This window comes from Ranitomeya imitator, chromosome 3 (assembly GCF_032444005.1).
Source record: "Ranitomeya imitator isolate aRanImi1 chromosome 3, aRanImi1.pri, whole genome shotgun sequence".
NCBI lineage: Eukaryota > Metazoa > Chordata > Amphibia > Anura > Dendrobatidae > Ranitomeya > Ranitomeya imitator.
In genome coordinates, this window is record NC_091284.1 from 264,222,422 (window position 1) to 264,237,320 (window position 14,899).

A 14,899-nucleotide genomic window follows, 5' to 3' on the forward strand; every position below is an offset into this window, starting at 1 on the left:
GAATTGAGATTGGACGCCATGTTGCGTTTGGAGAGCCACTGATGTACCTAAACATTGAAACCCCCCACAAGTGACACCATTTTGAAAAGTAGACCCCCTAAGGAACTTATCTAGATGTGTGGTGAGCACTTTGACCCAATAAGAGCTTCACAGAAGTTTATAATGCAGAGCCGTAAAAATAAAACAAAATTTTTTTCCCACAAAAATAATTTTTTAGCCCCCAGTTTTGTATTTTCCTGAGGGTAACAGGAGAAATTGGACCCCAAAAGTTGTTGTGCAATTTGTCCTGAGTGCGCTGATACCCTATATGTGGGGGAGAACCAGCGTTTGGGCGCATGGGAGGGCTCGGAAGGGAAGGAGCGCCATTTGGAATACAGACTTAGATGGAATGGTCTGCAGGCGTCACATTGTGTTTGCAGAGCCCCTAATGTACCTAAACAGTAGAAACCCCCCACAAGTGACCCCATATTGGAAACTAGACCCCCTAAGGAACTTATTTAGATGTGTTGTGAGAACTTTGAGCCCCCAAGTATTTCACTACAGTTTATAACGCAGAGCCGTGAAAATAAAATAAAAAATTTCCCCTCAAAATTATTTTTTAGCCCCCAGTTTTGTATTTTCTCGAGGGTAAAAGGAGAAATTGGACCCCAAAAGTTGTTGTCCAATTTGTCCTGAGTGCGTTGATACCCCATATGTGGGGTGAACCAGCGTTTGGGCGCATGGGAGGGCTCGGAAGGGAAGGAGCGCCATTTGGAATGCAGACTTAGATGGAATGGTCTGCAGGCGTCACATTGCGTTTGCGGAGCCCCTAATATACCTAAACAGTAGAAACCCCCACAAGTGACCCCATGTTGGAAACTAGACCCCCCCACGAACTTATCTAGATGTGTTGTGAGAACTTTGAGCCCCCAAGTGTTTCACTACAGTTTATAACGCAGAGCCGTGAAAATAAAAAATCTCTTTTTTTCCCACAAAAATTATTTTTTAGCCCCCAGTTTTGTATTTTCCCAAGGGTAACAGGAGAAATTGGACCCCAAAAGTTGTTGTCCAATTTGTCCTGAGTACGCTGATACCCCATATGTTGGGGTAAACTCCTGTTTGGGCACACGGGAGAGCTCGGAAGGGAAGGAGCACTGTTTTACTTTTTCAATGCAGAATTGGATAGAATTGAGATCGGTCGCCATGTCGCGTTTGGAGATCCCCCTGATGTGCCTAAACAGTGGAAACCCCCCAATTATAACTGAAACCCTAATCCAAACACACCCCTAACCCTAATCCCAACGGTAACCCTAACCACACCTCTAACCCAGACACACCCCTAATCCTAATCCCAATCGCAAATGTAATCCAAACCCTAACCCTAATTTTAGCCCCAACCCTAACTGTAGCCTTAACCCTAACCCTAGCCCTTACCCTAACCCTAGCCCTAACCCTAGCCCCAACCCTAACCCTAGCCCTAACCCTAGCCCTAACCCTAGCCCTAACCCAAGCCCCAACCCTAACCCTAACCCTAGTCCCAACCCTAGCCCTAACCCTAGCCCTAACCCTAGCCCTAGCCCTAACCCTAGCCCTAACCCTAGCCCTAACCCTAATGGGAAAATGGAAATAAATACATTTTTTTCATTTACTTTTATAGCGGGTTTTTTAGCGGATTTTTATGATTGGCAGCTGTCACACACTGAAAGACGCTTTTTATTGCAAAAAATATTTTTTGCGTTACCACATTTTGAGAGCTATAATTTTTCTATATTTTGGTCCACAGAGTCATGTGAGGTCTTGTTATTTGCGGGACGAGTGGACGTTTTTATTGGTAACATTTTCGGGCACGTGACATTTTTTGATCGCTTTTTATTCCGATTTTTGTGAGGCAGAATGACCAAAAACCAGCTATTCATGAATTTCTTTTGGGGGAGGCGTTTATACCGTTCCGCGTTTGGTAAAATTGATAAAGCAGTTTTATTCTTCGGGTCAGTACGATTACAGCGACACCTCATTTATATCATTTTTTTATGTTTTGGCGCTTTTATACGATAAAAACTATTTTATAGAAAAAATAATTATTTTGGCATCGCTTTATTCTCAGGACTATAACTTTTTTATTTTTTTGCTGATGATGCTGTATGGCGGCTCGTTTTTTGCGGGACAAGATGACGTTTTCAGCGGTACCATGGTTATTTATATCTGTCTTTTTGATCGCGTGTTATTCCACTTTTTGTTTGGTGGTATGATAATAAAGCGTTGTTTTTTGCCTGGGTTTTTTTTTTTTTTTTCTTACGGTGTTTACTGAAGGGGTTAACTAGTGGGCCAGTTTTATAGGTGGGGTCGTTACGGACGCGGCGATACTAAATATGTGTACTTTTATTGTTTTGTTTTTTTTATTTAGATAAAGAAATGTATTTATGGGAATAATATTTTTTTTTTTTTTCATTATTTAGGATTTTTTTTTTTTTTTTTTTTTACACACTTGGAAATTTTTTTTTTTACTTTTTCACTTTGCCCCAGGGGGGGACAATACAGATCGGTGATCTGCCAGTTTGCACAGCACTCTGACAGATCACCGATCTGTCTGAGAGCAGTGCAGCGTTACCAAGTGCCTCTGAGCAGGCACTTGGTAAGCCACCTCCCTCCCTGCAGGACCCGGATCCGCGGCCATTTTGGATCCGGGACTTACTGCAGGGAGGGAGGTAGGAGACCCCCGGAGCAACGCGATCACATCGCGTTGCTGCGGGGGTCTCAGGGAAGCCCGCAGGGAGCCCCCTCCCTGCGCGATGCTTCCCTGCACCGCCGGCACATCGCGATCATCTTTGATCGCGGTGTGCCGGGGGTTAATGTGCCGGGGGCGGTCCGTGACCGCTCCTGGCACATAGTGCCGGATGTCAGCTGCGATAAGCAGCTGACACCCGGCCGCGATCGGCGGCGCTCCCCCCGTGAGCGCGGCCGATCGCGCTGGACGTAATATTCCGTCCTTGGGAATTAAGGCCCACCACACATGGACGGAATATTACGTCCAATGGCAGAAAGGGGTTAAACAGACAAAACCTAAGATAGAAACAAAATGAACATACATCCTGTGGTAAGTGAAAAGCAATGAAAGCCCTATGCTATGTTGTAAGCTGTTTATGGGCCAAGGCCTTTGTTGTAAAATGCTACTAAGAAAATGTCAGTAAAATCCTGGTTGCTAAACTTTATATGGAGTTACGGTAATCAGAAGTGATGGCTGCTGTGTTCTTACTACTATTTGACATGAGCTTAAATGTGATTGGCTAATTCTAAACACAACCACATCCCAAATTATAAAAGAGTGTTCACACTTATGCAACCATCTTACTTTGGTTTTGTAATTTTTATTTTTTCCCCTTCAAATGATTTGTTTGTGCAAATTTTGGGTGGCAATAAAGGTGGGAAAAGTTCTGAAATTATACTTTTGCATAACTTTTACATAATTCTACTTTTACATAATTTTTTTACGTAACAAAAACCGGTGAAGTTTAATTTAAAGTTTAATTTAACATTTTTTAATACACGCATGAGTGAATGGCTGCCATGGATCCTTTTATTTTTAACTCCTAGTGATCATATGTTACCTTCGCAGGGAGTAAAAGAATATAGTTGTATTCCATCACAAAATGCCTCCTTTTTATTACTTAAAGAGAATCTGTCACCAGGTTTTTGGTACTCCATCTGAGAGCATCATGACGTAGGCGCAAAAGACCCTGATTCCAGTGATCTGTCCATTACTGAGCTGCTTGCTGCAGTTTTGATAAAATCACTGGTGTATCTGCTACAGATCTACCAGTTTTATGAATGCTGATGTACAGTTAGGGCCAGAAATATTTGGACAGTGACACAATTTTCGCGAGATGGGCTCTGCATGCCACCACATTGGATTTGAAATGAAACCTCTACAACAGAATTCAAGTGCAGATTGTAACGTTTAATTTGAAGGGTTGAACAAAAATATCTGATAGAAAATGTAGGAATTGTACACATTTCTTTACAAACACTCCACATTTTAGGAGGTCAAAAGTAATTGGACAAATAAACATAACCCAAACAAAATATTTTTATTTTCAATATTTTGTTGCAAATCCTTTGGAGGCAATCACTGCCTTAAGTCTGGAACCCATGGACATCACCAAACGCTGGGTTTCCTCCTTCTTAATGCTTTGCCAGGCCTTTACAGCCGCAGCCTTCAGGTCTTGCTTGTTTGTGGGTCTTTCCGTCTTAAGTCTGGATTTGAGCAAGTGAAATTCATGCTCAATTGGGTTTAGATCTGGAGATTGACTTGGCCATTGCAGAATGTGCCACTTTTTGGCACTCATGAACTCCTGGGTAGCTTTGGATGTATGCTTGGGGTCATTGTCCATCTGTACTATGAAGCGCCGTCCAATCAACTTTGCAGCATTTGGCTGAATCTGGGCTGAAAGTATATCCCGGTACACTTCAGAATTCATCCGGCTACTCTTGTCTGCTCTTATGTCATCAATAAACACAAGTGACCCAGTGCCATTGAAAGCCATGCATGCCCATGCCATCACGTTGCCTCCACCATGTTTTACAGAGGATGTGGTGTGCCTTGGATCATGTGCCGCTCCCTTTCTTCTCCAAACTTTTTTCTTCCCATCATTCTGGTACAGGTTGATCTTTGTCTCATCTGTCCATAGAATACTTTTCCAGAACTGAGCTGGCTTCTTGAGGTGTTTTTCTGCAAATGTAACTCTGGCCTGTCTATTTTTGGTATTGATGAATGGTTTGCATCTAGATGTGAACCCTTTGTATTTACTGTCATGGAGTCTTCTCTTTACTGTTGACTTAGAGACAGATACACCTACTTCACTGAGAGTGTTCTGGACTTCAGTTGATGTTGTGAACGGGTTCTTCTTCACCAAATTAAGTATGCGGCGATCATCCACCACTGTTGTCATCCGTGGACGCCCAGGCCTTTTTATAATAATAATAATAATAATAATCTTTATTTTTATATAGCGCTAACATATTCCGCAGCGCTTCACAGTTTGCACACATTATCATCTCTGTCCCCGATGGGGCTCACAATCTAGATTCCCTATCAGTATGTCTTTGGAATGTGGGAGGAAACCGGAGAACCCGGAGGAAACCCACGCAAACACGGAGAGAACATACAAACTCTTTGCAGATGTTGTCCTGGGTGGGATTAGAACCCAGGACCCCAGCGCTGCAAGGCTGCAGTGCTAACCACTGCGCCACCGTGCTTTTTGAGTTCCCAAGCTCACCAGTCAATTCCTTTTTTCTCAGAATGTACCCAACTGTTGATTTTGCTACTCCAAGCATGTCTGCTATCTCTCTGATGGATTTTTTCTTTTTTTTCAGCCTCAGGATGTTCTGCTTCACCTCAATTGAGAGTTCCTTTGACCGCATGTTGTCTGCTCGCAGCAACAGCTTCCAAATGCAAAACCACACACCTGGAATCCACTCCTGACCTTTTAACTACTTCATTGATTACAGGTTAACGAGGGAGACGCCTTCAGAGTTAATTGCAGCCCTTAGAGTCCATTGTCCAATTACTTTTGGTCCCTTGAAAAAGAGGACGCTATGCATTACAGAGCTATGATTCCTAAACCCTTTCTCCGATTTGGATGTGGAAACTATCATATTGCAGCTGGGAGTGTGCACTTCCAGCCCATATTATATATATAATTGTATTTCTGAACATGTTTTTGTAAACAGCTAAAATAACAAAACTTGTGTCACTGTCCAAATATTTCTGGCCCTAACTGTATATCCCCACCCACAACCCTGACAGATTTCTGTGTACACTGTGCATAGGCAGAACGCTGCCAGTGGTGGGGGCTGGGTTATAGAGAGCTCATGAATATAGAGCACCACAGGTCAGTTCTCTAGTGACAATCTCACGATAAGGCTGCGATTGTATCAAAGCTACAGCAAGCAACCCAGTAATTGATACATCGCTGGAATCAGGTTCTCTGTTTCTACATTGGGCTGCTATCAGATTACATGGTGAAAACCTGGTGACAGTCAAGTTTAAAATGGCTTGAAAAATGATTTTATATAATTATTTTTCAGCAACCAGGAAGAAGTTGTTGGAGATTGCCAGAGCATTTTCTGAGAAAACAAAGATGAGAAAATCCCGGAGAAAACATTTGCTCAAACACCAAATGTATCTTTTAATGCCATGCAACATAACACACAATATCCAGTGCTTCAAATATTTGCGCTTTAGATTGTTTACTTACCTGTTTACATTTGTCACTGGATGTAAGAGGCTCTCGCACAGCCAAGTTACGTTGTCACTTTTTCCTTTTTTCCCTCCCTTTTTCCGAAGGCTGTAACTTTTTTTTATTTTTCTGTCCACATAGCGGTATGACAGATTGTTCTTATTTTTTGCTGGACGAGGTGTAGTTTTGAATGACACCATTAATTTTTCCAAGCAATGTACCTGACAGTGGAAATAAGTTTCCAAGTGCAGTAAAATTCTGGAAGAAAAAAATGCAATTGGGTTATGTTTTTATGGTGTTCATTATAAGACAGAATTCCTAAAAGACCCTAATGCTTCCCTTTCTTTAGGAAATACTAGAGAACTAGATAGTCTTAAGTTTTGATGTTCATTTTGACAAGTCCTCCCTGAGTTATAAGATTTGTCCTGCTAGAATGTCCAGAGTTCTTCAATGGGATATATCCCCATTTGAGTCGTTTGGGCCAATCTCATTTAGACGTCTAACTATAGAACAGTTTTTTAGGTTATACTACTGCTAGAATAGTTGGTGACACTCCATTCTTAGGGTAAGTTCACACAGGGCGTTTTTGCTGCATTTTTTTGCTGCCTTTTTGTATGCTAATTTCCAGCTGTTTTTTTACAGTACCAGCAAAGCCTATGAGACTTCAGAAATCTCATGCACACACATTGGATTTTTGTGTGATCAGTATTTTGTGTTTTTCAGTGTTTTTTTTTAATATAGAGCATGTCACTTCTTTTAGCCTTTTTCCAGCGTTTTCCACCCATTGACTTGAATGGATGGTGAAAAACACTGTAAATACACAAGGTTGACTTTTCTTGCAGCATATTGGCTGCAGCAAAGGCAAGGACAGCCGGTTGTGACGTCTCATTCGGCTCTGCTACATCTAGATGGCAAGGCTGCACAATGCGTTCATGCAGCCTGTCATCTTTCTTTCTTCTGTCGCTTGGAAGTGGTAGGTCTGTTGATTTCTCCTTTGGCCTTAAGGCCTTGCAGACCCTAATGGTTTATTTCTGATACTCTCACTGGTGGTGCTGTCATGGTGAGCGGGAAATTTGTTTCCTCAAACCATGGCATATTTCCAGGGTTTTTTTTATACACTGGGTGTATATGCACGAATCTAGGAGAATCTTCTGGGTCTTGGAAACTCACTGATACTAGGTATGAAGCACTTCCTTTTATGTCCAGGCTCTCTGTCCTTGGGGATGACGCTATCGCTCTCTCTGGTGGTGATGTCATGGTTCGAGGAAAGAAAAAAGGGACTGTAGACGTTCAGTAATAAATTAACGTGCAGGTGCACAAATATGCTATGTGACCAATAAACAATCCTATCCTCATGCACTATGAATCCGCCCTTTTTTGTTTTTTTTTTTGTTTTTTTTTTGTTTGTAGTATATTTGAGGGGGTGAGGTCTCCTCCAGGGTCGAGGACCCTTGTCCACCAATTATTATGCTTAGTTTCACTTCTCCAGTTAAGATAAAATTGTGCCTTGGCACATGGAGAGGTATTATATTAGTGATGGGGACCATCAAAAATGAGGTTACCTTGTTGCAGTTGAATGGCTTTATGCTTTTTGATAGAAAAAAAAACAGAATTCCGAAGAGGACAAAAGGAGATTCTCCTGTTTCAGTTAGTTGAGGAAAGAAAAACTAGTGGGAGAAGCGCACATATATATAGGGTAAAACCCCAATGTAGGAGATTAATTTATCAATCAGAGGTGCTCACCTGGGTGGTGGTTGTGTGTGAGACAACAACTATAAGGGTATAAAATAGTCAGCTGGGGCTAGGGGAACTATTCCGCTAGATAGATTCACCAGCAGGATCAAAACACGGTAAGTTGATTGCACTGCTGGAAAAAAGTCTCTTGCTTTCCGGTATTCTTTGAATGTTTTTATTGTCCACTACAATAACAACCTATAACTAATATCAATAAAGAACCTTCACAGCAAGAGACTTTTTTTTACCGCAGCACAGCCAACTTTTAAAGTGCTTCAGATATTTGTCTTACAGACTGACACAGGACATTGAGGAGAAGAGAGAAATAACTGAAAATATTATCCGGACACATGCTCTGATGGGGCCATAGACTGTAGTGGTGACAGTAGAGCGAATGTGAGCTATGACATAGACCATTTTTGGGAGTGTATGCCTACAGTCGGACGTGTGCCCTGACGGGGACACAGAGCGCAGTGTGAAAGCACCTTGAGAGTATGTACGCACGATCAGCAATTGCTTTGATTTTGACGCTGCGTACTTATGCAGCGTCAAACCCGCAGCGGCCAGATGTTACAGCATAGTGGCTGGGATGTCAGAAATTCCATGCCCACTATGTGTCCACAGATGCCCGCTGCTCGTCCGCAGAGACAGACATGTGGTGCGTCTTTCCACACTGCAGCATGTTAGTTTATCTTGTGGAGACACTAGTTTGTGCAAAAGAAATTTCACCAATAGAAATGTATTGGACTCTGTGAATCCGCACGGCTCAGTGAACACATGCGGATTCACCTGCGTTCAATAGACTGCAGCGCTTCCGGATCGTGTGCACTCGGCCTAACACATTTAAAAAAAAAAAATTGTCAATAAAAAGTACTGTAATTAGGTAGCAAGTTAGTCCATGATGTGACAGCTATGATAGCTATGATGTAAAATTTCAATGGAAAAATGTTGTTCAACTGCAATGATTTGATATTCTGATACAGGGTCCTGGTTTAATGGATAATGTAAGTGACAATAAATGGTAAATGGTCTGCAGAAGCAATGATTGCACAGCAAGGTATGCGGTATTAAGGGGCAATCTGAGGTGTTGCAATAAATGAAAGCACTGAAAAAGGAGGGCATTTGGTCTAACCATCTGATTTTGAAGACTGGCTGCCCTTTGACTTCAATTGTTGTTCTCACTAAACTGCACAAAAAAATTCCTCCTTCACCCATAACTTTCATCCTTAACATAAACTGCAGTCTTGGAACAGCAGCATCCACAGCCAATCTTTTGGATGATGTTGAAGGACATTCGTGTGGTGAGTTTTAATTCAAAGTATATCAGCATGTGCTAAAACTAGTAATGTGAAAAGAAACAAAATCCCAAAATGTATTCCAATTCAATTAAATGCTTATTTTTTTTATACATGCTTAATTGTGACATTCCAGTTTTCAAAATATCTGATTATTTATTCTATAAATTATTTATTAGCAGTAATTACTGCTCCTTGGTTGCTTTGGTAGCTAACAAGCATGTTGACCTTAAACCTTGTATCATCTTGCAAATTTCACTTTAATTAACGAAAAAATAAAACAAGTAGGAAATTCTTCTCATTTGTCAGATTTACATATTATTCTCTTTTGGTCAGATGAAGATGTCCAGGCAAGGCTAAAACAGCTGAATAATGAAGGACTGGAAACCCATAAAGAAGGACAATCAAAGTTAGTTTTACAATTTTCTTGTTTTTTTACCGCCAGAGATCAAATTATTGTAATAAGTTCTATTTCTCTGTTCAGATATTGTTTGCTGCTTGCTATGAACAATGTAGCTAGTTATTAGACAGTTTCTTCTATGATAAATTTGATGTTTCCCTTATAATGTGTGCTAATCATGAATGTATGCTAATCTTGAACCCCAACAATTTTGCAGATGAGAGGGGTGTCGGTACAAAGATAGACGCAATACACAACCTCTGAAAACCAATAGGGGAGTGTCTGCGTCAGTAAGCAGTGGGAGGATTGTAATTCATGACAGGCCAGACAAATGCTGGAAGTGTGAGTTTCAATTGTTAACGGCACGGGCAAGGCTATCTGTTACAAAGGCTGGGTTCGTCAAACGATATGTTGTCTTCCTAGCTGGGGTTCGACACATCTCGGCTTGGGTTCACATATTGCTGGGAGGGGATGGTGAGGACTTGGTCCATATTGGCATTAACCCCTTAAGGACCAGGGGTATTTCTATTTTTGCATTTACATTTTTTGCTCCCCTTCTTCCCACGGCCATAACTTTTTTTATTTTTCCGTCATTATGGCCATGTGAGGGCTTGTTTTTTGGGGGACGAGTTGTACTTTTGAACAGCACCATTGATTTTACCATATCATGTACTGGAAAACGGGAAAAAAATTCCAAATGCGGTGAAATTGCAAAAAAAAAGTGCTTTTCCACAATTGGTTTTTGGATTTTTTGTTACCATGTTTACTAAATGCTAAAACTGACCAGCCATTATGATTCTCCAGGTCATTGCAAGGTCATAGACACCAAACATATCTAGGTTCTTTTTTATATAAGTGGTAAAAAATTTTTCCAAGGTTTGTAAGGAAAAACAGAAAAAAAAATAATGTTGCCATTTTCCGAGACCCGTAGTGTCTGCATTTTTCAGGATCTGGGACCGGGTGAGGGCTTATTTTTTGCACGCCGATCTGTTGTTTTTATTGATACCATTTTGTTCTGTATACGATCTTTTGATCGCCCGTTATTGCATTTTATTGCATTGCTGCAGTGACCAAAAAAACCTAATTCTGGGGTTTTTATTTTTTTCATCGCTATGCCGTTTACCGATTGATTATTTTTTTATGTTGATAGATCGGGTGATTCTGAACGCGGCGATACCAAATATGTTTGTTTGATTTTTTTTATTGTTTTATTTTGAATAGTGTTATGAGTGGGGTGATTTGAACGTTTATATATATATGTAGGAGATATGCTCACTTGCTATGAACGCCGACCACTGGGCGACGCTCATAGCTATCCGGCTATGACAACCACAGGGGTTTACTGCTGACCCCGGGTTCTCATGCCAATCCATCGGTGACTCACGGTCATGTGACACGGGCTCCAATGGGAGGAGGTAGACGCACTTCCTGCACGGCGCTCATATCTATCCAGCTATGACAACCACAGGGGTCTCCTGCTGACCCCGGGTTGTCATGCCAACCCATCTGCGACTTGCAGTCATGTGACACAGGTGCCGATGGGAGGAGGTAATGGCGCGCGTCCTGCGCGTGCATGTTAGATGCTGCTGTCAGAGTTTGACAGCAGCATTTATAATGTATATAACAGCCGCAGGTAGATCACGATTCCTCCCGTGGCTGTTAGTGGCACATGTCAGTTGATCAGATCAGCAGTCATGTGCCGGAAAAGGTGTGGGCTTGTTCCCGGAGCCCGCACAAAACAGGGAGACGTCAAATGACAGACTCTGTCCGTTTTTGGACGTTAAGGGGTTAAGGACAAAGTTAGAGGAAGGTCATTAAAAGGGTTGTCAAACACTCAGACAACCCCTTCTGAATCACTATGTTGCCTCCCAGTAAAATAATAACATTTATACTTTCGGTGTCAGCTCTGTTTCAATGGTGTTGGCATTGGCTCTCCCGGGGATCGCATGACATTATTGTCACATGAGCCTATGGCCAATCAGTTCTGGCTTCACTCTCCTACTGACATTATGTAGATATGTATTTATGTATATATGTTTATGGACTGGTTGCGGGTCTTCGAACCCAAACTCAACAGCCTGATCTTTGTATATGACGTTGTCAAATTTGAGCAACGAGACTTGCGACCAGTACATCTCATGCAGAGGTGAGTTGATATCCATTTACACTGCACAATTATCGTGAATGAGCTATCTTAGAAATGCTCTTATCATGTTAAAGCAAGCAAGCAGGCTGCCGATCACCTGACAGAAATAGAAAAGACTTGTTCGTTGGCTGAAATTATCTTGTTGCATAAAAGATTCTTGACCTCTGTAAGTAGGACCTGCACTGCTGAGGACAATGGCCACCTGTGCGCATTGAACAATCTACACTATGTTCCAAATTATTATGCAGATGACATTTTTCTCGGATTTTCCTAAATGGTCGGTGCAAATGATAGTCAGTCTAATAAAAGTCATCACCCGTTAGAGTATACATCGAATTTTATTGAAGAAACCTCCCAATGATAACAGTATAATCTCCAAAATGAATAAAAACTCAAAATGCACTGTTCCAAATTATTAGGCACAGTAGAATTTCTAAACATTTGATATGTTTTAAAGAACTGAAAATGCTCATTTGTGGAAGTTGCAGCATTAGGAGACCACATTCACTGAACAAAAAAGCCATTTAACTCCAAAACCTCCTAACAGACCAAGTTACATTACATAGGACCCCTTCTTTGATATCACCTTCACAATTCTTGCATTCTTGAGTTTTTGGAGAGTTTCTGCTTGTACGTCTTTGCATGAAGTCAGAATAGCTTCCCAGAGCTGCTGTTTTGATGTGAACTGCCTCCCACCCTCATAGATCTTGTACTGGATGATACTCCAAAGGTTCTCTATAGGGTTGAGGTCAGGGGAAGATGGTGGCCACGCCATGAGTTTATCTCCTTTTATGCCCATAGCAGCCAATGACTCAGAGGTATTATTCGCAGCATGAGATGGGGCATTGTCATGCATGAATATGATTTTGCTCCTGAAGGCACGTTTCTGCTTTCAGACCATGGAAGAAAGTTGTCAGTCAGAAACGCTATTTACTTTACAGAGGTAATTTTCACATCTTCAGAAACCTTAAAGGGCCCCACCAGCTGTTTCCCCATGATTCCGGCCCAAAACATGATTTCTCCACCTCCTTGCTGATGTCGCAGCCTTGTTGCGACATGGTGGCCATCCACCAACCATCCACTACTCCATCCATCTAGACCATCCAGGGTTGCTTGACACTCATCAGTAAACAAGACTGTTTGAAAATTAATCTTCATGTATGTCTGGGCCCACTGCAACCGTTTCTGCTCATGAACACTGTTTAGGGGTGGCCGAATAGTAGGTTTATGCACCACAGCAAGCCTTTGAAGGATCCTACACCTTGAGGTTCGAGGGACTCCAGAGGCACCAGCAGCTTAAAATAACTGTTTTCTGCTTTGTAATGGTATTTTGGCAGCTGCTCTCTTAATCCAATGAATTTGTCTGGCAAAAACCTTCCTCATTATGCCTTTATCTCCATGAACTCTGTCTGTGCTCTATTTCAGTCACAAATCTCTTCACAGTATGATGATCACAAAGTTTTTGTGAAGTATCTAATTTTTTCATACCTTGTCCAAGGCATTGCACTATTTAACGCTTTTCAGCAGCAGAGAGATCCTTTTTATTTCTCATATTGCTTGAAAACTTTGGCCTGCTTAATAATGTGAAACATCATTTTTAAGTAGTTTTCCTTGAATTAGAATCACCTGGAAAACTAATTATCACATGTGTTTAAGATTGATTTCAGTGGGGTGTGGCTTACGCACCATCAAGAGAGGAAGCTTCTTCCAGGAGTTCCTGATCTCCAGCCTGGAAATCAACATCCATCGGCCACACTGCTGCTGTAAATCATCTCATCTTACCATCTAAGCCTCCATGAGAGTGTGCTGCACATGGTGGACCACAAGAAAATAGCTTTTACAGACTGTGAAGGAATCTCTGGAGCCTGAGTCTCGAGGCCTGGTGAGTGTAACGGGCCTGTGCTTCCCCTGTGGAGGAGGGCCTGTGATTTGCGCTCTGCACGTCTCGCTTCCCAAACATCTAACAACAGAAGCACCAGCGCTTTTATCATTTTCCAGAGGTTTCCTTAATCCTTCACTGAGTTGTATCCTCAAGTACACTGTCCTGGGCTTCTCCCACACCTAACCTTGTCAAGCTGGACCTAAAATGAGGTGACGAGCTTTGGCACCACCAGACATAACGTGGTTCAGACCGGCTTTCACTGACTCTCCTGACCACTGAGGCGCTTACCGCTAGCACCACAGCACGACTGGGCACATGATAACCTGAGGCAGATCTCATAAGAAGGCCTCTCCTCCTCGCCTGCCAGAATTCTTTCCGCGGTCTCAAACCGCACATGCCGCAGGGAAAATGGCGACGGCTTCTCCCTCCAGATCATCACACTCCTCCCACGGCTCCCGGGATTCAGAAAGAGGTGAGACCTCAGTGGGAGCACAATATAGCAGCTCTGCACCTATGACCAGGGGGGATATGAAGGAATTCCTCACATCTATATGCGCCTCATTAAAAGAGGATATTCAGGACATGTTGAAGGAGAGAAGAGGAGATATTAACTCCTTAGGGGCCCGCACGGATCATTTGGAAAACAAAATGTCCGAATATGTCTCTGTAATTAACGCTCTGGTGGATGAAAACCAAGTTATAAAAGGCAAGTTAGCAGGGGCATTTAATAAATTGCACGAGGACAGATCCAGGAGGAACAATATTCGTGTGAGTGGAATCCCTGAGAATGTTGCAGATAAAGATTTAGCTGCTTTCCTCCAGAAATTTATGTAGGCTGTTCCTCGAGAGATCTACTGGCGGACAGGGTTCATAGAACACCAAAGCCCAAGCATCTAGATCCATCTCTTCCTAGAGACATCCTTGCACGGATTCATTTGTACACTACTAAAGAGACATTCCTGCGGCAGATAAGGAGCCCCCCTGACCTACCCCCTGAATTCCGGGATCTCCAGGTCTTCCCGGATTTGTCAGCTGCTACTCTGGCCAAAAGGAGAGAATACGCCAATGTCTGTAAAGCATTGAGGGACATCAATATACGTTACCGATGGGAGTTTAATCCTGTGCGTTTGATTATCACTTATGAAGGACGCACGGTTGCCTGCCCCTCGTCTAAACAGGCAGAGGAGAGGCTTATGGCCTGAAAAATACCCTTTGCTCCCAGACCTG

At 42.3% G+C, this 14,899-nt stretch overlaps 1 protein-coding gene across 8 annotated transcripts in view; it reads left to right on the plus strand.

Annotated features, from left to right (window-relative positions):
- Positions 1-14,899, plus strand: part of CUEDC1 (CUE domain containing 1) — a 227,995-nt gene that overhangs the window by 192,160 nt on the left and 20,936 nt on the right. For all 8 annotated transcript variants that reach the window (XM_069756438.1, XM_069756431.1, XM_069756432.1 and 5 more), the window contains 3 exons: positions 6,064-6,157; positions 9,192-9,250; positions 9,581-9,653. In XM_069756438.1, the coding sequence (XP_069612539.1) occupies positions 6,064-6,157; positions 9,192-9,250; positions 9,581-9,653 (226 nt within the window). The remainder of the gene's footprint in view (positions 1-6,063; positions 6,158-9,191; positions 9,251-9,580; positions 9,654-14,899) is intronic.